Source organism: Aquarana catesbeiana, linkage group LG08, assembly GCF_042186555.1.
Source record: "Aquarana catesbeiana isolate 2022-GZ linkage group LG08, ASM4218655v1, whole genome shotgun sequence".
NCBI classification, from domain to species: Eukaryota; Metazoa; Chordata; class Amphibia; order Anura; family Ranidae; genus Aquarana; species Aquarana catesbeiana.
Genome location: NC_133331.1, coordinates 52,282,120 through 52,309,019, shown reverse-complemented (window position 1 = coordinate 52,309,019; position 26,900 = coordinate 52,282,120). Strand labels below are relative to the sequence as shown.

General features: G+C 42.4%; 1 protein-coding gene across 3 annotated transcripts in view; it reads right to left on the bottom strand.

Annotated features, from left to right (window-relative positions):
• Positions 1-14,601: 14,601 nt before the first annotated feature.
• Positions 14,602-26,900, bottom strand: part of LOC141105753 (uncharacterized) — a 93,167-nt gene continuing 80,868 nt past the window's right edge. Inside the window, exons 1-5 of one of the 3 annotated variants that reach the window (XM_073595838.1) lie at positions 21,279-21,774; positions 19,337-19,458; positions 17,941-18,285; positions 15,733-16,299; positions 14,602-15,213 (exon numbers count right to left, since the gene is read on the bottom strand). In XM_073595838.1, the coding sequence (XP_073451939.1) occupies positions 14,788-15,213; positions 15,733-16,299; positions 17,941-18,285; positions 19,337-19,458; positions 21,279-21,393 (1,575 nt within the window). In that variant the 5' untranslated portion in view covers positions 21,394-21,774 and the 3' untranslated portion in view covers positions 14,602-14,787. Of the gene's footprint in view, positions 15,214-15,732; positions 16,300-17,940; positions 18,286-19,336; positions 19,459-21,278; positions 21,775-26,900 lie in introns of those variants that run through there. The other 2 variants (XM_073595840.1, XM_073595839.1) reach the window with 2 other exon arrangements.

The following is a 26,900-nucleotide window of genomic DNA, read 5'->3' as shown; positions in this document are numbered from 1 at the left end:
GGATCATTTCCGCCACTGCCGAAGGGGTCGGGGGGGGGACCTCTCCCACTGCCCATAAAAGTGATCTTGCGGCGAATCCACTGCTGAGATCACTTTTATGTGAAAGTGGATCACCGACCAGGTGAAAAATACTGGGGTTATGGCAGCTATCTGCTGCCATAACAATGGTATTTAACGTTAAAGTAGCGACTTATATCTATGGTGGGCGGTCCCAAAGTGGTTAAAGCAGTATAAGCCCTCGTTCATATTGACTGCGGCCATTTCAGACGAAGTCACACAATTTCAAAGCCGCATGTCAGTGCAACTTCATGTGTGACTTGGAAGACATGTGTGTGTCCTCATGCACAGATGTCTACTGCTTTAACCACTTCAGCCCTGGAAGATTAGGCTGCTCAATGACCAGAGCACATTTCACAATTTGGCACTGCTCTGCTTTAACTGGTAATTGCGCGGTCATGCAATGTTGTACCCAAGCGAAATTTGTGTCCTTTTTTATCACAAATAGAGCTTTTTTTTATGGTATTTGATTGCCTCTTTGATTTTGATTTTTTGTGATATAAATGGAAAAAGACCGAAAATTAAAAAAAAAATTAGATTTTCTACTTTTTGTTATAAGAAAAATCCAATAAACTAAATTTTAGTCATACATTTAGGCCAAAATGTAGCCCCCCCCCCCCAAATGACGCCATTTTAAAAAGTAGACACCCCAAGGAAATTGCTGAGAGGCTTGTTGAGCCCATTGAATATTTTATTTTTTGTCACAAGTGATTGAAATATGACAAAAAATAAATAAAAAATTACACAAAGTTGTCAGTAAATGATCTATTGTTCACACATGCCATGGTTATATGTGGAATTACACCCCAAAATACATTCTGCTGCTTCTCTTTTTTTTTTTCTTTGCACAAAGTTGTCATTAAATGATATATTGCTCGAACATGCCATGGGCATATGTGAAATTACACCCCAAAATACATTCTGCTGCTTCTCCGCGTACGGGGATACCACATGTGTGGGACTTTTTGGGAGCCTAGCCGTGTACAGCACCCCAAAAACCAATCACCGCCAGGCGTAAATTTTTGATTACCCTCCTCACTACCTATCACAGTTTCGAAGGCCATAAAGATGGCACATAAAGATGGCACAACCCCCCCCCCCAAATGACCTCATTTTGAAAAGTAGACACCCCAATGTATTTGCTGAGAGGCATGGTGAGTATTTTGCAGCTCTCATTTGTTTTTGAAAATGAAGAAAGACATTTTTTTTTTTTTTCAATTTTCAAAACTTTGTGACAAAAAGTGAGATCTGCAAAATACTCAACATGCCCTTCAGCAAAAAGCTTGGGGTGTCTACTTTTCAAAATGGGGTCATTTGGGGGGGGGGGGGGAGTGGTTGTGCTATATTGGCATTTCATGGCCTCAAAAACTGTGATAGGTAGTGAGGAGTGAAATGAAAAATTTACGCCCTTAGAAAGCCTGAAGGCAGTGATTGGTTTTCGGGGTCCTGTATCCCCAAACTCAGGAGAAGCAGCAGAATTTATTTTGGGGTGTAATTTAACATATGCCCATGGCATGTTTGAGCAATATATCATTTAGTGACGACTTTGTGATTTTCCCGCAACTTGTGGCAAAATATAAAATATTCCATGGACTCAACATGCCTATCAGCAAATAGCTTGGGGTGTCTACTTTCCAAAAAGGGGTAATTTGGGGGGTTTTGAACTGTCTTGGCATTGTATGCACAACATTTAGAAGCTTATGTCGCACATCACCCACTCTTCTAACCACTTGAAGACAAAGCCCTTTCTGACACTTTTTGTTTACATGAGAAAATATTTTTTTTTTGTAAGAAAATTACTCTGAACCCCCAAACATTATATATTTTTTTTTAAAGCAAAGGCCCTACAGATTAAAATGGTGAGTGTTGCATTTTTTGTTTTTCACACAGCATTTGCGCATTGATTTTTTCAAATGCACTAAAACACGCTATATTGCCCAAATGTTTGATGAAATAAAAAAGATGATCTTATGCCGAGTACATGGATACCAAACACAACATGCTTTAAAATTGCGCACGAACCTGCAGTGGGGACAAACTACATACATTTTTAAAAGCCTTTACAGGTTACCACTTTAGATTTACAGAGGAGGTCTACTGCTAAAATTACTGCCCTCGATCTGACCTCCGTGGTGATACCTCACATGCATGGCGCAATTGCAGTTTACATATGACAGCAGACCAACTCTTGCATTCGCCCTTGCGCGTAAGCAAGGGGGGACAGGGGTGTTTTGGTTTTTTTTTTATTATTATTATTTATTTTGCTTTTTTTTCTTTTTTTTAATCATTTTTATTGTTATCTCAGGGAATGTAATGCAATAGTTAGTGACAGGTACTCTTTTTTGAAAAAATTGGGGTCTATTAGACCCTAGACCTCTCCTCTGCCCTCAAAGCATCTGACCACACCAAGATCGGTGTGATAAAATGCTTTCCCTATGGCGCTGTTTATATCCGGCGAAACCTAAGTCATGAAATGCTCGTAGCTTCCGGATTGGAGCCGTTCTGGTCTTTGATCAGCTCTATGGTCAGCTGGTGGAACCACCAGTTGCATTATCGGGTTCCCTGTTGGGACAGGAGAGTTAGAGAAGACCACGGAAGAAGGTAGGAGGGAGAGATGTTCCCTCCCACTGCTTGTAAAAGCAGTCTAGAGGCTAATTAGCCACTAGGATTGCTTTTACATGAAAGCCGACCGCTGGCTGAAAAGAATGATACCAAGATGATACCTAAACCTGCAGGCATCATTCTGGTATAACCACTCAAAGTCCAGCAACATACCAGTACGTCGCTGGTCCTTGTTGGGCATACATTGTAATGTTCTTTTTTTCATGCAGCCTGTGGACTGAACGAAAAAAAGAGATTGATCGGTGGGTATGCCCACCACTGGAATACCGCCCTTCATCCACCCACTTCTAATGATGGGCATACATGCACCATTTTTTTTTTTACCTGTGGTGGTGAAATCACCTCCTACAGCGCTGGAGTCGCTGATTAATGTATCGTGGGAGCAAACGCTGTTGCTGTCAATATAAATAAATCAGTGCTACAGCTGAATGGCGTACCTGCTAAGCAAATGGTTAACAATAAAACAAAGTAACATTACAGTATAACAGTAAGACTTACCATACCTGCAAAACAAATACAATAAAACATAGTAAAAATAAAACATTTTTTAATGCAATCTGTGCCTAAAAAATATATGCCAAAGCATGGTTGCAATCCGCCCCTAATGTTAGGAGCAAATCGATCCTCCACCCCTGCCCCCATGCTTCGAAATATATGGTCTTTTTTTTTAACTGGTGGTGAAATCACCTTTGACATCGCTGGAGTCACGGCTTTACATATCGTGGGAGCAAACGCTGTTGCTGTCAGAATAAATAAACCCATGCTGCAGCTGAATGGCGTACCTGCTAAGCAAATGATGGTTAATAATAAAACAAAGTAACATTACAGTATAACATACCATACCTGCAAAGCAAATGCAATAAAACGTAGTAAAAATAAAACAGATTTTATTTTTGGCTTTTTTATTTTATATATTTTTGTGTTTTTGTGTGTGGTTTTTTTTTGTCACTTTTTTCACTTTTACAAAAACTGTAAACTGAACGTTGCAGATTAGGGTCTCTCAAAATGTGATGGCCATCTCATCTTTCGAGAACCTGTGTTAGCGTGCCCTAGGACTGTGTAGTGCTGTACCCTACGCTAATACTCCACTAGTGTGTGGTAGCATTTGAAACAGTCACCGATGCACAGACCAGGTTGGTCAGGACAGGAGGAACAATAAAAGCGGGTGTCACGCCTAAATCCGCATTTTCTGCAGACACAACATCTTCTTTGGGGTGTTCTTTGGGTAGGGGTACCAGGAAGGACATATACGGAAAATGCCTCTCATGCAGCCGGCTCACTGCATTTGCGTTGGGAAGGTGGGCCATAGCACCGTCTGGAAACAGAAGGGCTGTGACAATCTCTTCCTGGAATTTTAGGAAGGATCCAGTTCGTCCTGAAGCTTTGAATAGCACAAAAGTGTTTAGCAGAGCCAATTGAAATAAGTATAAAGACACTTTTTTGTACGAGCGTCTGGCCTTACAGGCAATTAGGTACGGCGCCAACAACTGGTCGTTGGGGTCCACCCCTCCCATGTTAAGGTTGTATTCGTGGACACAGAGGGGTTTCCCCACAACACCAGTCACCGTAGGAATTTGGACTGTCGTATCTGCGTGAAAGGAGGACAGAACGAAAACATTCCATGAATCCCTCCACTTCACTGCTAACAAATTATTACACTTCAAGCAGGCTCTCTCCCCCATCTAAGTCGGGATTCTACAAGCCATTGGGGGAAGTCCCTGCGATTAGATCGCACGGTGCCACATGCACCAATTCCATAATCAAAAAGGTGACTAAAAACGCTCGTGTAATAATTGTCCACGTACAAGTGGTACCCCTTTCCGAATAAGGGTGACACCAAGTCCCACACAGTCTTACCAGCGCTCCTTATGTAGTCTGGGCAGTTCTCCTGCTCCACGTGACTATCTTCTCCCTCATAAACCATAAAACTATATGCATAGCCTGTTGCCCTGTCACAGAGCTTATATATCTTGACCCCATATCTGGCACGCTTGCTGGGAAGATACTCTTTGATAGACAAGCGGCCAGAAAACATAATCAGGGACTCATCAACGCAGACTTGATTGGGCGTAAACAAGGCTGCAAACTGTTGGTTGAAGTGGTTTACGAGGGGCCGAATTTTGTAAAATCCAGGGTCACCCCGAGGATGACAAAGTTCATTATCATTGAAGTGCATGAACCGCAAGATCTGCTTGTATCGTGTCCTGGTCATGGAGGCAGAGAACACGGGCATATGGTGAATTGGGTCAGTGGACCAATATGACTGCAACTCACTCTTTTTAGTTATGCCCATGAGGAGGGATAGGCCCAGGAAAGTCTTAAATTCGGAGACCGTAATAGGTCTCCAATCTCTGGCAAGGGTCAACTGGGGATTAGCGGCGATGAATTGACCAACATACAAATTGCTTTGGTCCACAATAGATCTATAGAGATCTTACGTGAAAAACAGCAAATAAAAATCAAGTGACGTAAAAATCAACTGTTTCCACCTTCCAGGTTGGCCAGTGAATGGGGGAAGTCCGGGTGCTGCAGAAGTGGTGGGCATCCAATTAGGATTGGCAAATGCAGCAGGAAGGGCACTATGGGCTTGACGGGCCTGTGTTTGTCTTCTTCTTGGTGGCTGTGGGACACTACTCGTGCTAGCCACCTCACTAGCTTGAACTGCACTTATGGGACTCGCCACGTCACCAAGTGTTACTGCGGTGCTCGATGTACTACCAGGATGTACTAGGCCGCTGGTGCTTGCCAGTTCACCAGAAGGATGAGCAGCACTAGTACTAGCTCTCTGCCCCATACGAGAGCCCTGCGGTTCTTGCACCTCAACGACAGCAGACGAATGGGGTCGGGTACGCCTGACCTTGGCAGGGACCATTACTCCGTCTTCAGAGCTATCTGTCAGGGCGCCGCTGCTGTCTACCGGTTCGTATTCTGAGCCTGAATCTGACAGGTGGGTGACTTCCTCTTCACTATATGTCATGCTCAGAAACATGTAGGCCTCTTCACTACTGTACCTTCGATTTGACATTTTGGTCTCTAAATTTACTGGTACAGTAGTGAGACTCACAGGAAAAAGAGCTCCTGACTGTCAATGACTGCTTCAAGCGCTATAAAAAAAAGTGTTAAGCCCTGTACACAGGGTCAGACATTGATCGGACATTCCGACAACAAAATCCGTGGATTTTTTCCGACTTATGTTGGCTCAAACTTGTCTTGCATACACATGGTTGGACAAAGTTGTCGGAAAATCCCATCGTTCTGAACGTGGTGACGTAAAACACGTACCTCGGGACTATAAACGGGGCAGTAGCCAATAGCTTTCCTCTCTTAATTTATTCTGAGAATTCGTGGCACTTTGTGCGTCGGATTTGTGTACACACGATCTGAATTTCCGACAACGGATTTTGTTGTCGGAAAATTTTATAGCAAGCTCTCAAACTTTGTGTGTCGGAAATTCCTATGGAAAATGTGTGATGGAGCCTACACACGGTCGGAATTTCTGACAACAAGGTCCTATCACACATTTTCCGTCGGAAAATCATATCGTGTGTACAAGGCATTAGCGTTCGCAGGGATCAGGCCTGACTCTGCAAATGCTGCAGTTATATGTGTTGTGTTTTTGTAAGTGACAGTGATCAGTCGATACTGCACTTGGGTAGGTGGGCTGGGCTGGGCTGGGCGGAGGGGCTAAACGCAGGTGCTAGCAGGTATCTGGGCTGATTCCGCTAACTCTGCGTTTTTGGGAACCCTAAACTATTGGGCATGCTAATATAGTTCTGATCAGATCAAAGATATCGATCCGTTCAGACACTATACTACTAAGGGAGGTGTATGGTGTGGGTGTTAGCGCTACTGGCACTAATCTGACGCTGCCTGGGGCGACGCAGACCCTGACTGACGCTAAAACCTAGCTGATATCACCCGCCGGGCAATCAGGGGGTTAAATCTTTATTGGGTAATATACGGCGGGTGCCCTGATGCTATAATAAACTAACTAACCAGTGTCACCCGTAACACTAATACAGTGATCACTGGTGATAGGGGGTGAAAGGGTTAACTAGGGGGAAATCAGGGGGTTAAAACCTTTATTAGGTAACATACGGGGGTACCTGACACTATAAAGACCTGACGGTGAAACTAATCATCTAACTGGCTAACTAGCGTCACCCGTGACACAAATACGGCGATCAGAAAAGAGATTGATTAGTAACACTGGTGACAGGGGGTGAAAGGGTTAACTGGGGGGTGATAAAGGGGTTAAACCTTTATTAGGGGGGTTTAGGGGGTTACCCTAGACCTAATGGGGCCTACTACTAACTGCCCTAACATTTCAGTCACAGATGACACCTATGCAGTGATCAGTGAAAAATCTGAAAACTGCAATTGGTGACACAGTGACACTGACAGGGAGTGAAGGGGTTAACTGGGGGCAATCGGAGGGTGGAAAGTGTACCTATGTGTACTGTGTTAGTGTAGTGTTGGTGCAACTCACGGTAAGACGTCTTCTCTCCTCTCACTGGAATTGAAAAGACTCCACGAGGAGAGACGACATCACTTCCCCCCGTCTGTGACAGGGGAAGGTTTCCATTCGTTAGGACCGATCAGCAGGTCCAGGCCAGAAAACATTGGCCGGGACCTGAGGACTGATCGGTCCTCTAACGAATCCGACCACTGCGGACCCGGGGGGAGGGAGGGATGTACAGGTACGCCCATTTGCCCACCCATGCTGTTCTAATGACGTACATCGGCGTGCCGCGGTCGGCAAATGGTTAAACCAAAAACCACACATTTATTATATTGCAGCTTACCAATTCTTAAATGTGGGGGCTGCATTAGTTTGCATTTGCTTTATTCTGACCTGGTGAACCAGTAAGTCTGATGTTTTTCAAGAAGAACGAGCTGTCCTGCCAATGTAGCAGTTGGAGGGTTGAGACAAACCATTTACCACTGACAGGATTGCTTACAATGATCCGCTTTTATAAGAAAAAAAGTCACTGTGCAGCAGGAAAAAAAGCTCACCCTGTGCCTTTTCCTATACTAAGCAGCTGAACACATATGGATTTATTCACATGAATCCCATATAGAATATCCACAACATAATTAGGCTACATTCGTACAGACAATAGTGTGCAGATAGTTTGCTCCAATCACTGGGCGTGCAACCCTACCTCTGCAGCCAGGTTCTGAGCTCCCCCCCCTTTCCCCTTTTCCTCCCTCCCTTCCCTTTTGTTTCCCCTTTTCCTCCCTCCCTTCTCTTTACTTCTTCTCCCCCCCCCTCTCCCATTTGTTCCCCCCCTCCCCCCAATTCTCTGCCTCCTCACTTTCTTTTCCTCTTTTTTTCTTTTCCTTCATTTTCTCTGTTTCTTTTTTTTATTTATATTTATTATTAGTATTATTTTTATATTTATTTTTATTTTATCTGCCTAGATGGGCGGGGCCAGCCGGCATCATCCGTTTCCATGACATCCGCAGCCCCGACACTGCAGCGCCCCCTGTTACTTGGTCACCGCCGCCGCATCATGCACGGGCAGCCGGTGATGACTGCTGTAATCTGAGCTGACCTGCAAACATTTACCCCACACGGGTGCCGATCTGTGTCAGGCCAGGGTTTGCCAACGTCATGCATCTCCATGGCATCGGCGGCCCTACAGCATCCCCATTGCCTGGTTACTTCCGCCGCATTGCGCATGCGCGATTGTGATGTGCAACCACTGATCCCTGCAGTGGCGCAGATCAATATGTAGATCGTGCGATGCATATTGATGTTCCCTAGCAATGGGCCCGTCCCTACAGTGACTCAGGATCCACAATATCAAATCCTATATGACAATACACAGGTAGTGTCAGTGCTTTTTTGTGTAAACCCCTTCTTCTCATACGTTTTTTGAATCTGTGTAATTATGCTAACTTTTTGAGTCTTTTTGGCAGGATTTGTGACATCATACTTATCTGGGGGTGGGAGGAGCTATGGTTTTCTTTCTTTTCTAAATGGTTGATGGTTATTTAAATTCTTTTCACTGTTACCCCACGTTTATCACATGTCTGACAAAGGCGTCCTGCGTGACTCTGAAACGTTGCACTTTTCTTGTGGTGTGATCATGCATTAAACTACCCGTTTGGACGCCACTTTGTGGCGATTCTTGGTGTGCTGGCAAATATCTACTTTGCAACCCCACCTCTGGACGCAGCAACACTCTATGCCAGTGATGGCGAACCTTCGCACCCCAGATGATTTGGAACTACATTTCCCATGATGCTTAACTAAACTGCAGAGTGCATGAGCATCATGGGAATTGTAGTTTCAAAACATCTGGGGTGCCAAGGTTCGCCATTACTGCTCTATGTTATGGCCACGTGCAAACTGGCCGATTAGCTGCAATCATTATGTATGCGGCTGGAACTCCACAGTAACTCCAGCCCTTGACACTGTCTGTGTTCAGGGTCGGTCAGAGGCTCTATTTGCATATAACCAGATAAGTGGTCACATACCAACAATGGCAGCGCTGGCCATTGATTTGTAAAGAGTATAAATCTGACAGCTGCTGCTGGTCTACTGATTCTCACCAGCTGTCGCTCCTCAGAGGCATGGTGGGGGGATAGCACTTGGAGCGTCCATACCGCAGACACTTCTCAACTCAATTCATGTTCAGTCACAGTAGCACAGTATGAATGGTTGCTAAGATGCCATTAGCTGTTGCAGCTGTCAAAGCAAACCAAGTTACATCCCCCACCCCATTCAGCTGCCAGCTGGGAGATTCAGATCACTATCAAACATGGTCAATGCCATATTTGGGTAATGATCTAATCTAGCATCCTTGCCTTTTACTGTACATTCAGCTGCGGACCAAGCCAACCATTGCTAGGAAGCCAGTGGCTGCCAGCATCCTAGCAACCACAAGCCCTGTGCAGAAAGCTGTCACATTCATGACAGTTTCCCAGTACACAATGCCTATTCTGAGCACTGGTGTCCCTCTGTATGCCAACTCTCAGTTGGTCTTCTCTACTACATATTTGCGTGTCTGAGAACTGACGGCAATTGTTTTAATCTGTTCCAACCATAGAGACAGATTCTCAAAGTGCCAGAAATAAGAACTATCTGAATTTTGGTGCACATGTCGGACCTTCCACAACAATTGTTGCAATGCTTATCTGATTTCGGTGCCGTCCATTTCAAAGGGGCCAAACCAGAAAAAGTGTTGTAACTCCTTCACAGCACAAATCTCCCCTGACAGCTACTGTATTCTGATAGCTGGCCCCCCGAGGCTGCCAAAAATCCTGAACAGTGGCTGCACCTGGTCGGATTGCAGCTGCTGCTCGTCCACCTGGTTTAGGGCCCATTCATACTAAAATGTTGTGCAGGGAACCTGCATTCTGTGCAATCGCACTGTCCTTGCGATCTGCAGCGGGTATCAGAGCAAAATTAATGACACCCCAAATGCAGGTCGCAAATGCAGTGCGTTTGCCCACACCAGATCGCATGGTACCTAAGTATCATATGATCTGTTTGTAGTGCGTTTCCAAAAGTACTTTTGGTGGGGTGCAGTGCAATTTCAGAAATTTCACTGCACAGAACTGCATGCAAAACGCACAGGAACATGTAATGGGATCCTGTGCGATTCACATGCAATTCTTAGTGTGAATGGACCCCGACAGATCAAAGGATGTAAAGCTCTTAGCTTTGTGAATAGAGCCTAAGGCTCCATTCAACCCTTAGGCATTTGGAATCACAGGTGGAATAGCTATGATTCTGCCTGCGAATTCAGAATCGGGGCAAAACCTGGGATGCAATTGCGATGCCATTACTTATTAATGGCACCCCAATCGCGGTGCGATTTTGCCTCGATTGGTGGGCAAAATTGCAACATGCTATGCTGTCACCCAAAAGAAGCTCCTGCTCCTTTTTGAGCGGCAAGCTTTGCGCGTTGTGATTTTGACGTGATTGCAGCGCGATTTATCGCCCACCAATCATTTCCTTTTCCAAAACAAACTAGAGATGCAAAATACTCACCATTCCTCTTAGCAAATACCTTGGGGTGTCTACTTTCCAAAATATGGTCATTTGGGGGTTTTTGTGCTATCTGGGCATTTCATGGCCTCCGAAACTGTGATAGCTAGTGAGCAGTGAAATCACCATTTTACACCCTTAGAAAGCCTGAAGGCGGTGATTGGTTTTTGGGGTCCTGTACACGGCTAGGCTCCCAAAAAGTCCCACACATGTGGTATCCCCATATGCGGAGAAGCAGCAGAATGTATTTTGGGGTGTAATTTCACATATGCCCATGGCATGTTCGAGCAATATATCATTTAATGACAACTTCGTGCAAAGAAAAAAAAAAAGAAAGCTTGTAATTTTCCCGAAACTTGAGGCAAAATATAAAATATTCCATGGACTCAACATGCCTCTCAGCACATAGCTTGGGGTGTCTACTTTCCAAAATGGGGTCATTTGGGGGGTCTTGTGCTATCTTGACATTCAAGGGCCTCTGAAACTGTGGTAAGTGAAAGTACATAGATACCAAACACGACATGTTTTAAAATTGCGCACAACCGTGCAGTGGCGACAAACTACATACATTTTTAAAAGCCTTTAAAAGCCTTTACAGGTTACCACTTTAGATTTACAGAGGAGGTCTACTGCTAGAATTACTGCCCTCGATCTGACGTTCATAGTGATACCTTACATGCATGGTGCAATTGCTGTTTACATACAACACGAGACCGACGCTTGCGTTCACCTTTGCACGTGAGCACGAGGGGACAGGGGTGCTTTATTTTTATTTTTAATTATTTATTTTCCTTTTTTTTTATTTTTACAATGTTCCTTTCATTTTTTATTTTTTTTAATAATTTTTATTGTTAGCACAGGGAATGTAAATATCCCCTATGATAGCAATAGGTAATTATGGGTACTCTTTTTTTTTAAAATTTGGGCGCAATTAGACTCTAGATATCCCTCCTGCCCTCAAAGCATCTGACCACACCAAGATCGGTGTGATAAGATGCTTTCCCAATGGTGCTGTTTATATCCAGGGAAACCAAAGTCACTAATAACTACTCAATACCAGTACGTCGCTGGTCCTTGTTGGGCATATATTGTAATGTTCTATTTTTGCATGCAGCATGTGGGCTGAACGAAAAAAAGAGATCGGTTGGTATGCCCACCATTAGAACACCGCCCTGCATCCACCCACTTCTAATGATGGGCATACGTGCACTGTTTTTTTTTTTTTTTTTTTTAACTGTGGTGGTGAAATCACCTCCTAAAGCGCTGGAGTCGCTGATTTACATATCGTGAGAGCAAACGCTGTTGCTGTCAAGATACATAAATCAGTGCTTCAGCTGAATGGCGTGCCCTAAAAGCAAACAACGGTAACAATAAAACATCAACTCAATAAAACAACAACAATCTGTGCCAAAAAAAGAGTAAAAAATATATGCCAAAGCATGGGGGCAATCCGCTCCTAATGTTAGGGGCAAATCGCCCCCCCCACCCCACCCCCATGCTTTGGCATGTATGCTCTTTTTTTTTTTTTTTTTTTATCTGTGGTGATGAAATCACCTCCTACAGCGCTGGAGTCGCTGATTTACGTATCGTGAGAGCAAACGCTGTTGCTGTCAAGATAAATAAATCAGTGCTTCAGCTGAATGGCCTACCTGAAAAGCAAACAACGTTAACAATAAAACATGAACTCAATAAAACAACAATCTGTGGCAAAAAAAAAAAAAAAGAGTAAAAAATTTATGCCGAAGCATGGGGACAATCCACCCCTAATGCTAGGGGCAAATCGCCCCGACCCCCATGCTTTGGCATATATGCTCTTTTTTTTAACCTGTGGTGGTGAAATCACCTCCTACAGCGCTGGAGTCGCTGATTTACATATCGTGAGAGCAAACGATGTTGATGTCAAGATAAATAAATCAATGCTGCAGCTGAATGGCGTACCTGAAAAGCAAATAACGTTAACAATAAAACATTACATCAATAAAACAACAATCTGTGCCAAAAAAAAAGAGTAAAAAATTTATGCCGAAGCATGGGGGCAATCTGCCCCTAATGCTAGGGGCAAATCGCCCCGACCCCCATGCTTTGGCATATATGCTCTTTTTTTTAACCTGTGGTGGTGAAATCACCTCCTACAGCGCTGGAGTCACTGATTTACATATCATGAGAGCAAACGATGTTGATGTCAAGATAAATAAATCAATGCTGCAGCTGAATGGCGTACCTGAAAAGCAAATAACGGTAACAATAAAACATTACATCAATAAAACAACAACAATCTGTGCCAAAAAAAAAGAGTAAAAAATTTATGCCGAACCATGGGGGCAATCTGCCCCTAATGCTAGGGGCAAATCGCCCCGACCCCCATGCTTTGGCATATATGCTCTTTTTTTTAACCTGTGGTGGTGAAATCACCTCCTACAGCGCTGGAGTCGCTGATTTACATATCGTGAGAGCAAACGATGTTGATGTCAAGATAAATAAATCAATGCTGCAGCTGAATGGCGTACCTGAAAAGCAAATAACGGTAACAATAAAACATTACATCAATAAAACAACAATCGGTGCCAAAAGAAAAGAGTAAAAAATTTATGCTGAAGCATGGGGGCAATCTGCCCCTAATGCTGGGGCAAATCGCCCCGACCCCCATGCTTTGGCATATATGCTCTTTTTTTTAACCTGTGGTGGTGAAATCACCTCCTACAGCGCTGGAGTCGCTGATTTACATATCGTGAGAGCAAACGATGTTGATGTCAAGATAAATAAATCAATGCTGCAGCTGAATGGCGTACCTGAAAAGCAAATAACGGTAACAATAAAACATTACATCAATAAAACAACAATCGGTGCCAAAAAAAGAGTAAAAAATATATGCCAAAGCATGGGGGCAATCCGCTCCTAATGTTAGGGGCAAATCGCCCCCCCCACCCCACCCCCATGCTTTGGCATGTATGCTCTTTTTTTTTTTTTTTTTTTATCTGTGGTGATGAAATCACCTCCTACAGCGCTGGAGTCGCTGATTTACGTATCGTGAGAGCAAACGCTGTTGCTGTCAAGATAAATAAATCAATGCTGCAGCTGAATGGCGTACCTGAAAAGCAAATAACGGTAACAATAAAACATTACATCAATAAAACAACAATCGGTGCCAAAAGAAAAGAGTAAAAAATTTATGCTGAAGCATGGGGGCAATCTGCCCCTAATGCTGGGGCAAATCGCCCCGACCCCCATGCTTTGGCATATATGCTCTTTTTTTTAACCTGTGGTGGTGAAATCACCTCCTACAGCGCTGGAGTCGCTGATTTACATATCGTGAGAGCAAACGATGTTGATGTCAAGATAAATAAATCAATGCTGCAGCTGAATGGCGTACCTGAAAAGCAAATAACGGTAACAATAAAACATTACATCAATAAAACAACAATCGGTGCCAAAAGAAAAGAGTAAAAAATTTATGCTGAAGCATGGGGGCAATCTGCCCCTAATGCTGGGGCAAATCGCCCCGACCCCCATGCTTTGGCATATATGCTCTTTTTTTTAACCTGTGGTGGTGAAATCACCTCCTACAGCGCTGGAGTCGCTGATTTACATATCGTGAGAGCAAACGATGTTGATGTCAAGATAAATAAATCAATGCTGCAGCTGAATGGCGTACCTGAAAAGCAAATAACGGTAACAATAAAACATTACATCAATAAAACAACAATCTGTGCCAAAAAAAAAAGAGTAAAAAATTTATGCCGAACCATGGGGGCAATCTGCCCCTAATGCTAGGGGCAAATCGCCCCGACCCCCATGCTTTGGCATATATGCTCTTTTTTTTAACCTGTGGTGGTGAAATCACCTCCTACAGCGCTGGAGTCGCTGATTTACATATCGTGAGAGCAAACGATGTTGATGTCAAGATAAATAAATCAATGCTGCAGCTGAATGGCGTACCTGAAAAGCAAATAACGGTAACAATAAAACATTACATCAATAAAACAACAACAATCTGTGCCAGAGTCGCTGATTTACATATCGTGAGAGCAAACGATGTTTACGTTCTGTTATCTTCTCCGGTTAGTCCCTCTTTGCTCTCATTCTCTCCTCCCTTCTTCCCATTCCTTTTATTTCATCTTCATTTCCTTATTTTGCTTCTCTCTCTCCTGGTCTTCTTTTGCCTTCTGTTCTCTCTCCATCTTTTCTCTCCACCTCTTTGCTCTGACTCGCTCCTCCCTGACCTTCTCCTCTTCTCGCATCCTTATTTCTCTCCTCCTCTCCTCTGTTGGCATGCATTTTGCCCTCAACCACTTTGCTCTCACCCGCTCGTCCCGTTTTTTCTCCTCCTCTGTTACCCTTATTTCTCTCTTCCTTTCCTCCTCTTCATTCTTTCTATCCCTGGCAACCTTTGCCAACTCCTCCCTGAATAATATCATGTCTCTCTCCTTAGCTTTTCTTACCCGCCTCCATCTCGCTTCCCTTGTTAATTTATACCAGTATAACTCTTTTCCGTCATCTTTACATTCGCCACTGCAGACACATGAGCAAGAGTGCTGTGGAAAAGAAAAGAAAGGGATTTATTAGATTATATAACACACTAGTAACACCTTTCAGCTACATCACACACAGTCTGTCACTTCTGCACTACTTGACATTATTTAATTTATGATATATATGTTTCCCCAAAAATGGCAGTTTTTATAAGGTAGTATTCTCCATAGAAGAGGTCGGCCTGATAGGCGGCTGGGAATTTGGTGTACAATATACAAACCCTTTCTATATGTTCAGCCAGTGTCATGAGTTTAGTACTTTTAGGAGTATAAATGCCAAAGGGGACGATATTACTAGGGGCCCTGAGGGAAGTTGTGATTGACCCCCCCCCCCCCCCACACACACACACACACACACACACACACACACACACACACACACACACACACCATGAGGAAGAATGGTCTCCTGTTACCCAGAGGGCTTTGTTCTTCCTCTAGTCCTAATCTGCTTATTTATGATAGAATGCTAGTTATCTATGGAACTACCTCCTAAGCAGTTTAATTTTAAAGGGTACTTACTTTTTTCATGAACTTCCAAAAAGGTCCTATTAGATAACCCAGGAATGCAAAGGGGTTAATATTACACTGACAATCTGTCTGATTGTTCTCTTTGCTGTTGTCTGTCTCTGGTTCTTCTTTTTGCTCAGCCTCTTCGCTGTTGTCTTTCTCTGGTTCTTCTTTTTGCTCAGCCTCTTCGCTGTTGTCTTTCTCTTGTTCTTCTCTCTGCTCAGCCTCTTCGCTGTTGTCTTTCTCTTCTTCTTCTTCTGTCTGGTTTTCACCGGTCTTTTCCTTCTTTTTCCTTAGTTTTGCCGGCTCCCAGATGTTTTTCACATGCCACATATGATTTTTCCTTACCTCGTCTTCAACCGCTACCTCATACTCCCATTCCATCTTTACGTCCACTACCTCACATGGCTGGAATTCCACCCGTTTTATGTTTGACTCTTTCATTTCATTAATTTTCACCTTTCCTGCCTGTTCCTTAATCAGCCATTCGTCCTCTTCCATTTTCAGCCACTCTTCATTTTCCACCGTTTTTTTTCCCATATCTCTCCAGGCGTAAAAGCAGCCACATATGCAAGCACTCTGTGGAAAAGAAAAGGAAAGAATTCATTAATTGATATAACACACTAGTATCACCTTTCAGCTACATCACAGACAGCCTGTCACTTCTGCACTACTTATCAGTTTAGGACTTTGTCATTTATGGTTTATGTGTTTCCCCAAAAATGATAATTTTTATCAGGAAAATGTCTCCATAGAAGAGGTCGGCCTGATAGGTGGCCGGGAATTCGGCGTACAGTTTAGGAACCCTTTTAGGAGGATAAATGGCGGGGGGGGGGGGGGCATTAGTTTACTAATAGCCCTGAGGGAATTTGGAAGGGTCCTTAATGGGACGCCCTGACCAGGCTGAATAACCACTGTTGATAAAGCTAGAAAACTTCCTAATTGCTATTCATTCCCCTAGAACAGTGGTCTCCAAACTGCGGTCCGTGGGTCGGATTCTGCCATTGCCAAGCAACCCCCCCCCCCCCCGCCACCAATTCACTAGGAAAGGAACATTCATTAACCGCTTGCCGACCAGCGCACGCCGATTTACGTCGGTAGAATGGCACTGGCAGGCAAAAGGGCATACAGGTACGTTCCCTTTAAGAAGCGGTGTCTCGAGCGTGCGCGCCGCCGGAAGCCTCGTGACCGCAGACTCGATGTCCGCCAAGTGCCCGCGATCCTGTCACGGAGAGGAAGAACAGGGAGATCCTTTTGTAAACAAAGCATTTCCCCGTTCTGCCTAGTTACAGGACAGTGATCACAGCTCTCTCTCATCGAGAGCTGTGATTACTGTCCTGTGTGTTGAAGTCCAGCCCCCTAACAGTTAGAATCAGTCCCTAGGACACACTTAACCCCTTCACTGTCCCCTAGTGTTTAACCCCTTCACTGCCAGTCACATTTACAAGGTAATCAATGCATTTTAAAAGCAACGATCGCTGTATAAATGACAATGGTCCCAAAAGAGTGTCAAAAATGTCCGATGTGTCCGCCATAATGTCGCAGTCCCAATAAAAATCTCAGATCGCCGCCATTACTACTAAAAAAAAAAATTATAAAAACGCTATAAATCTATCCCCTATTTTGTAGACGCTAAAACTTTTGCGCAAACCAATACGCTTATTGCGATTTTTTTTTTTTTTTTTTACCAAAAATATGTAGAAGAATACATATCGGCCTAAACTGAGGAAAAAAAAAATTTTAATATATTTTTGGGGGATATTTATTATAGCAAAAATGATAAAATAATGCGTTTTTTTTTCCAAATTGACGCTATTCTTTTGTTTATAGCGCAAAAAACAAAAACCGCAGAGGCGATCAAACAACACCAAAAGAAAGCTCTATTTGTGGGGAAAAAAAGGATGTCAATTTTGTTTGGGTACAACGTCGCACGACCGCGCAATTGTCAGTTAAAGCGACGCAGTGCCGAATCGCAAAAAGTGCTCTGGTCAGGAAGGGGGTGAATTCTTCCGGGGCTGAAGTGTTTAAAGATCTGTAATTGAATCCTGGCCAATTTCTTATTGATTGTAATTGTGTGTCCCCACCCCAACCCCATGAGAAGAATGGTCTCCAGCTACCTAGGGGGCTTTGTTCTTCTCCTAGTCCTAAACTACTTGTTTGTGAGAGACTGCTAGTTATCTATAGGACTACCTAAGCAGTATAATTGTATGGGGTACTTACTTTTCCCAGCACCTTCAATACAGGTCCCGTGAGCCAATTCAACCATTCTGTTGGGTTCAGGCTGAAGCCCTTCCAACATGAGTCGGTCTCTTCGTCGTTGTTTTTCTCTTGTACAGGGGGGACGGTGAAGAAGCTGGCACTTAATTTATTCCATTTCTCTTCCTCTTTTTCTTTAGGTGTTTTTGCTTCTTCTCTTCTTTCCCCTCCATTCTCTTTCTTGTCCTCCTCTTCACTCACTTTCTTGTCCTCCTCTTCACCCACCTCAAATATCCATTTGAGCTTTATCTTTCTTCCTCCACGCGTGGGGATCTCCATCTCTCCCCATATCCCCTTTTCAACCTTGTCCTATAAGAAAACAAAAACAAAAACAAAACAAAGGTAAGTAGAAGTACAGATTCTAAAGTTCTACTCATTCTTTTAGATTTGGATAGGGGGGGGGGGGTTCAAACTTTTGCAAGGTTATTATTGTTCTCTGTGTCCTGACTGGGAAAGATTCCATTTGCTTCCTATCATCCCAGGAGGAGAAGTAAGCTGAATCTTCCCATTAGGATTGCAGACAGCAATAAAAATACAACTGAGGTTCTAACCCTTTCCCCAATCCATCTGAACTGTCTTGCTGGGTGTTCTACTTTAACTGCTTCAGGTCCGCCCTATAGCAGTTTTAATGCTACAGAGCAGCAACCTGTGCGCCAGATCATGTCCATCTATAGACATGATCTGACACGTTCGGGGAGGGGCCTCCGGCGCCTCGCTTCCGCTGTGATTTCACACAGCGGTAGCCGATCTGCGGGCGCCAGGTGCCGATGTCCTCCGGCACCCACCGATCGTCAGAAAGGCTATGCAAACAAGGCAAATCGCCGGCTGGCAGGACGGAAGGGGTGGAATTTGTGTCTCTGCAAAGCAGGGAATAAATTCCATCTCTCCCCCTAGTGAAAGCACCTCACACAGTGTGGTAAAGCACTGGCTAGGCATACATTTAACTTTTTAATCGCCTCCCTGATGTTTAACCCTTTTCCAGGCAGTGTCATTAGTACAGTGACAGTGCTTTTTTTTTTTTTTTTTTAGCACTGATCACTGTATTAGTGTCACGGGTTCCCACAAAGTGTCAGTTAGTGTCAGAATGTCCGCCGCAATATCACAAGTCGCTGATCGCCGCCTTTACTGCAGCTGCAAGCATCACCCCGTTACAACCACTTGAAGCAGAATGACGTACAGGTACGTGATTTTGCGCCAAGATTTTCCCCATATGAGGAAAGATGGCTTATAGCTATTCAGAGGGTTTCCCTTTCCCTTCCTCTGCTGAGGTTGGTACAAACCTGTTCTTTATAGACATGCGACTTTCTTCACCCTGGTTAACCAGAACTAATTAATCACTATATCATTATTGGATACTTACCATGACGACAATAATGTGATTTCTGGCATCATCCTCTATGATGCTTTGATTTGCCATTTCTTCCTCCACACTTCTTCTCGTATCCTCCGTATAAACGTTTTCAACACTTCGTGTCATTGTATCTAAAGAAAGAAAAAAAATAAAGATGGTAAGTTTAAGTACAAATTTTAAAGTGGAACTCTACTCAAAATGTTTTCTTGTAGATTTGGATGGGGAACGGGTTCAGGTTTTTTCCAAGGTTTCACTGTTTTCTGTGTCCTGACTGGGATAGTTTCCTGTCATCTCAGTAGGAGAGGAAGCGAGCAGAATCATCCCAGTGGGGTCGCAGACGCCAGTAACCCAAATGAGGTGTTAACCCATCCCCATTCCATTTAAAACTGTCTAACTCTGAGCTCGGCTTTAATAATATATTGATAAACTTTTTGAAAGCATTTTCTCTTGAAATCTACATGTTATGTGTAACGCACTCCTGATCCCTGCACTCAGTTTGTAATATATTTACATTTTTTTGCTTTTAAAAAATAATTGAGAGGACCTGTCATGCTCATTTCTATTACAAGACATGTTTACATGCCTTGTAATAGGAATAAAAGTGATCAAAAAAATTTAAAAGGACCAGTGTAAAAATAAAAAATAAATAATGATAATAATAATAATAATAAAAGAATGTAAAGCACCCCATCATTCTGTGCTTTGAGACGTAAATGGCAATTTTTTCTTTTTTTTGCTTTTAAAGGTAAATGTGAAGTCTGATGTCTTTTTGACCCCAGATCCCTCAATAAAAAGGACCTATCATGCTCATTTCTATTACAAGGGTTGTTTACATTCCTTGTAATGGAAATAAAAGTGATCAAGAAAAAAAATTGAAAAGGAACAGTGTAAAAATAAAAAATAAAATAAATAATAATTAATAAAAATGATAATGCATCCCATCCCTCTGTATTTGCGCGCAGAAGCGAACGCATATGCAAGTCACGCCCGCATATGTAAACGGTGTTCGCACCACACCTGAGCCATCGCCGCAAGCGTTATAGCGAGAGCAATAATTCTAGAACTAGATCTCCTTTGTAATGCTAAACTGGTAACCTGTAGAGATTTTTAAAGCGTCACCTATGAAGGTTTTGTAGTATGGTAATTTGCTGCCATTCCACGTGCGGATGCAATTTTAAAGCATTGACATGTTAAAGGAGTTGTAAACCCTTGTGGTTTTTCACCTTAATGCAATTCTATAACATGTTTGTTATTTATAATAAAAAATAAATAAATAAATAAAAATGACCTTTAGAATCACTTTACTTAGTGTAACATTATTATAACATCACACAGTATTTGCTCAGCGGTTTTTCAAATGCAATTTAATACCTAAAAAAAAAAATTATATATATATATATATCTATATATAGATAGATATATATCTATCTATCTATATATAGATAGATATATATCTATCTCTCTCTCTCTCCCTCTCTCTCTCTCTATATATATGTTTTTTTTATTAGGTACTATATTGTGTCTTTAAAATTCATTAAAGTATATTTTTTCCCAAAAAAAATCCATTTAAAAAAAAGATTGAGCAAATACTGTGTGATGTAAAAAAATTGCAATGATCGCCATATTATTCTCTAGGGTCTCTGCTAAAAAAATGTATGTGTATATATATATATATATATATATATATTAATATATATATATATAAGCAAATACTTTACCTAGCAAAAAAATAGTGATTTAAACTTGGCTTTGTCAGCACAGCACTGGCTGGATATATAACTATAACAATCAGCCCAGTATAAGATCTACCAGGGCCAGGAAACACCCAACCAGGTTTGGATATATAAATATAGATATACATTTTTTTTTTATTCTATCTATTCCATTACATTTAAAATGTGTGTAATAAGCAATATTCTACGTGTAAAGGCAGAGCACAAAAACAACCAACCTCTCTCTGAATTCAGAAATTGAATACTGGCTGTTCCAGCCTTGCGCTGCTTTTTTATGGGCAGGCTGAGAGAGCCACACTGTGACGTCACAGCGCTCCGGGAAAGGACAGACATGATGTTGCTAGGCAACGTACCGTTAGCTAGGCTCTACAGAATTTGAAAAGCGCGGCGGACCTGAAACTAATTATTCATTTTCCTCCGCCCACTCTAAACTACTGCCTGGAGGGAGAGAACTGGCCCCTCCCCAGTGGAGACACATGATTGTCCCGGGGCTTGCTGGGAGTATTGGTCTGCCCTATCTCGACTTCCGGGAACTCCTCCAGTGTGCGCCGGGTCACCGACTTCCCCCGGGTGAATCCTTTCATGTTGGGGGTGGTGTCGGGTTTGTTTGTGTGGATGCCATGCTCCCCCGCATTGTGTCAATGGAAGTTCGCTGGGCGGGGGAGGGTTTGTAAAAACCATCGGGTACCGGGGTGTTCTGACGAAAACTGTCCCCCCATCAAATAGTGTCCGCTCCGTACTGCGCAGGCGCCGCGCTTGCGCAGTAAGGAGGACAAAGGAGACGCCGAAAGTCTCCGAAGAACAGCTGAGGAACAAGTGTAAACGGCGCCTGCGCAATGCCTTTTACATTCAGTCACAGGCTCCCGCACGCTCCCGATGCCCTTATTATACAAGTATCCGCCCTTAAACATGCCCTTATTATACAAGTATCCGCCCATAAACATGCCCTTATTATACAAGTATCCACCCTTATTAGCGGCCTTATTATAGAAGTATCCGCCCGTAAACATTAATGTAAGCGCCCTTAAACATGCACTTTTTTTAAGCACGCAACGGCCTCGTGAGCGTGCGGTGCGGGGGCATGTGACATAATATGGTTTAAAGTGCGCATGCGCTAAGCTGTGCCCAGCTCAGCTGTTTAATTTCGGCTATTTTCGGAGTGTCCCGCTGCGCTTGCGCAGTAGAGAGCGGACACTATGCGATGGGCCAGCTGCGCTTGCGCAGTAGAGAGCGGACACTATCCGATAGCGGACAGAATACGATAGGACACCGGATCAGGACATCTGCTTCCTTTTTAACCCCTTCCCTCCCTCCCAGACCTGTTCTAACCTTCTTTCCTACATGTAACCATCACATTTTTTTTTTTATTGCTAGAAAAACACTCAGAACTCACAAATATATATATATATATATATATATATATATATATATATATATATATATATATATATATATATATGTGTATGTTATAAACAGAAGCCCTAGAGAATAAAATAGTGGTTGTTGTATCTTTATGTCAGGCAGTATTTGCATTTTTCAAATGCAATTTTTTATTTTTTGGGAAAAAAATTCAGTTTAACCTTTTTGCTGCCAGAGCAGTTTTTGCATCGCTTGTTTTTTCTGTAGGGTCTCTGCTACAAAAAAAAAATATATATGTTTGGGGGTTCTAAGTGACAAAAAAAAAAAAATACAGATAAGTCAGAAAAAGGCCTGGTCTTCAAGGAGTTAAACATGTGTGCAAACGATGCAAAAACTGCTCTGGCAGCGAAAAGATTAAACTGCATTTTTTACCAAAAAAAAAAAAAATTGCATTTGAAAAATGCAAATACTGCCTGAAATAAAGATACAACAACCACTATTTTATTCTCTAGGGCTTCTGTTTATAATATATACACACATATATATATATATATATATATATATATATATATATATATATATATATATATATATATATATATATTTGGGGGTTCTGAGTGTTTTTCTAGCAATAAAAAAAATGGCGGTTGTTGCAATATTTTTATTGCAGTATTTGCGCAGCGGTCTTTCAAACGCAACCTTTTTTTTTTTTTTGAAAAAAATACACTTTAATGAATTAACCTCTTCAGCTCCGGAAGGATTTACCCCCCCACCCCCCTTACTGACCAGGCCATTTTTTTTTGCGATATGACACTGCAACGCTTTAACTGACAATTGCGCGATCATGCAACGCTGTATCCAAATAAAATTTGTTATTTTTTTCCCCCACAAATAGAATTTTCTTCTGCGGTTTTTATTTTTTGCGCTATAAACAAAAAAAGAGCGACAATTTTGAAAAAATAATAATTTTTTTTTTTTATTTTCTGCTATAAATCATATCCAATAAAAAATGTAAAAACAATCGAATTTCTTCTTCAATTTAGGCCAAAATATATTCTACTACGTGTTTTTGGTAAAAAAAAAAAAAAAAAAAATCCCAATAAGCGTAGATTGGTTTGCACAAAAGTATTAGCGTCTACAAATTATGGGATATTGTTTATGGAATTTTTTTTTTTTTTACTAGTAATGGCGGCGATCAGCGACTTATAGCGGGACATTGCGGTGGACAAATCGGACACTAATGCCCCGGACACACGATAGGATTTTCCGACGGAAAATGTTCGATGAGAGCTTGTTGACGGAAATTCCGACCGTGTGTGGGCTCCATCGGACATTTTCCATCGGAATTTCCATCACACAAAATTAGACAACTGGTTCTCAAATTTTCCGACAACAAAATCCGTTGTCGGAAATTCCAATCGTGTGTACACAAATCTGATGCACAAAGTTCCACGCATGCTCAGAATCAAGCAGAAGAGCCGCACTGGCTATTGAACTTCATTTTTCTCGGCTCGTCGTGCGCGTTGTACGTCACCGCGTTCTTGACATTCAGAATTTCCGACAAGATTTACGTGACCGTGTGTATGCAAGACAAGTTTGAGCCAACATCCGTCAGAAAAAAAAACATGGATTTTGTTGTCAGAATGTCCGTGTGTACGGGGCATTAGTGACTCTTGATACTTTTTTTGGGGACCAGTGACACTAATACAGTGATCAGTGCTAAAACAATTTGCACTGTCATTGTACTAATGACACTGGCAAGGAAGGGGTTAACATCAGGGGCGATCAAAGGGTTAATTTTTTCCCCATTGGAGTGCTAACTGTGTGTGGGGGTGCTTGTACTGTAAGAAGACAGAGATCCGTGTTCCTGCTTAGGAGAAACACAAGATCTCTGTCTTCTCCTGTCACAAAATGGCCATCTGCCTCGGGAACGATCGGCGGGTCCCGGCGGACATCGGGTCTGCCAGACTTGCTGATTGACTCCCGCTGTGTCCACACAACATGCCGCAGAATCCAGGAAACAAAATCATGTACAGCTGAAGAGCCGCCCTGCCATAGTATATATGCATAGGGCGGTCCGGAAGCGGTTAAAAACAAAACAGTAAAGTTAGCCCAATTTTTTTGTATAATGTGAAAGATGATGTTACACTGAGTAGATAAATAGATACCTAACATGTCACGCTTTAAAATTGCGCACGCTCGTGGAATGGCGACAAACTGCGTACTCAAAAATCTTGCTTTTGCCCTAATGATCGCAGCGATACCTCACATGTGCGGTTTGAACACCGTTTACATATATGGGTACGACTTAAGTATGCGTTTGCTTCTGCGCACGAGCACGGAGGAATGGGGCGCATTAATTTTTTTTTTTATTATTATTATTATTTATTTTATTTTTTTTTTATTCTGTCCCTTTTAATTTTTTTTTTCTGATTACTTTTATTCCTATTACAAGGAATGTAAACATCCCTTGTAATAGAAATAAGCATGACGGGTCCTCTTTATTGAGAGATCTGTGGTCAAAAAGACCCCAAATTTCTCATTTACCGTTTCATTTACCTTTAAAAGAAAAAAAAAAAAGACATTTTGCCTTTAATAGAAAAAAAAATCTTTTGTTTATGCCCGAGAAGCGAAAGTGACGTCAGACCTCGCTCCAGTCCTCCAAGGGCATAGAGCCGAATAGGGACTATCTTGCCCTCACTCGGCTTCCTGCCCAGCCATCAGCCACACCGGATGGGTTCCTCATTTCTTCTAATTTTAACGAGTGGCCATGAGTCTTATTAAACTCCCTTCCGCGAAAAAGTTTTACCCCTATTGCGGGGTCACCAGTACGGTATTTGTAAATTGAAATCATATCCCCTCTCAAGTGTCTCTTCTCCAGAGAGAATAAGTTCAGTACTTGCAACCTTTCCTCATAACTAAGATCCTCCAGACCCTTTATTAGCTTTGTTGCCCTTCTTTGTACTCGCTCCATTTCCAGTACATCCTTCCTGAGGACTGGTGCCCAGAACTGGACAGCATACTCCAGGTGCGGCCGGACCAGAGTCTTGTAGAGCGGGAGAATTATCGTTTTATCTCTGGAGTTGATCCCCTTTTTAATGCATGCCATTATTCTGTTTGCTTTGTTAGCAACAGCTTGGCATTGCATGCCATTGCTGAGCCCATCATCTACTAGGACCCCCAGTGCATAGACACCAGTTTTGGTGACAGTGTGGTAAAATAGATACTTGACCCCCCCACCAGACCAACTTTTTGGCCTGGTCGGAAGGGATTCAAAAATTTCTTGGGGTAAATGTAAAGCAGGTCACCACGCTTGGACATAATGTGAAAAGGCATTTCATAGAGGCCATGATTATGAGATCACTGACTTTTGCGACACTAGTCATGATGTCTATGCGTTAGTCTGCCCTTGTGGGCTCATGTACGTAGGACGGACTAAGCGCACCCTAAAAAGGATTGGGGAACATGTAAACAATATCCTAAAGAGATTTAGATATCATAGTGTCTCTGAACATTATAGAGAGTATCACGCCAGAGATCCTTCCACGTTTTGGGGTGTAGCAAGGGTTTTTGCATCTTGGAGGGGATCAAATAGGGTGAGAGATCTATCCAAGAGAGAAATAAAATGGATTAACCTATCGCAGACAATGAGTCCTGATGGGTTAAATATTGATCTAGACCGGAATTGCTTCATTAGTAATTATTGATTATTTATATTTAATACATAATTTGTGGTTGTGAAGGTTCCAATATCTATATTTCTAATTTTATTTTTTATGGTTATTTGAATGATATTATTGATAACTATTCCATTATTGGTTTAGTTATAAGTAATTCTGATATCTCTGTAAAATCACTAGTATCGCTCCTATTTTTAAAAAGAAAAAACATTGGTGTTGGGACCTATTAAATATAGCTCAGTGTGGTTAGGCAATTAGTATCCCACGAGTACGGGGTTAATTGCACATATGGAGGAAGCATCCAAGTCTTGAAGGGATGTTATCTCTTTAGTAGTGACGCTGACATGTATTTGTGATTTTCTAACACTCACTGTATAATGGGTCAGCTTAATGCTGTTTGCATTGCATTATGATTTTAATCATCAGATGCATCAGGTGTATTTCCCCCATTTAATCTGTATTTAGTTATGATGGGATTAATTGCACACATGGATGAAGCTGCGGCATGTCTGAAGGGTGTTTTCACTTAGCAGCTGACCACGCCGACAGATCGTACGAGGAGACTCTGGGATCAATAGTGCAATTTAGTAGTAGTAATTTATTCTTAGTAACATATGTGCTCTGATGCTAATTGAAGCTGGGAAGAGCACCTATTGGCTAATCAGGAAGGAGGAGGACATTTGAGCATGGTTGTCGTGCTGTGTCACCACCCCCTGTGATGAAGTTGGTAGTGACGAAACGTGTCAGTTCGTGGCTACACAGCAACTGTGCGCTTAGTCTGTTATGTCAAACTGACGTCCA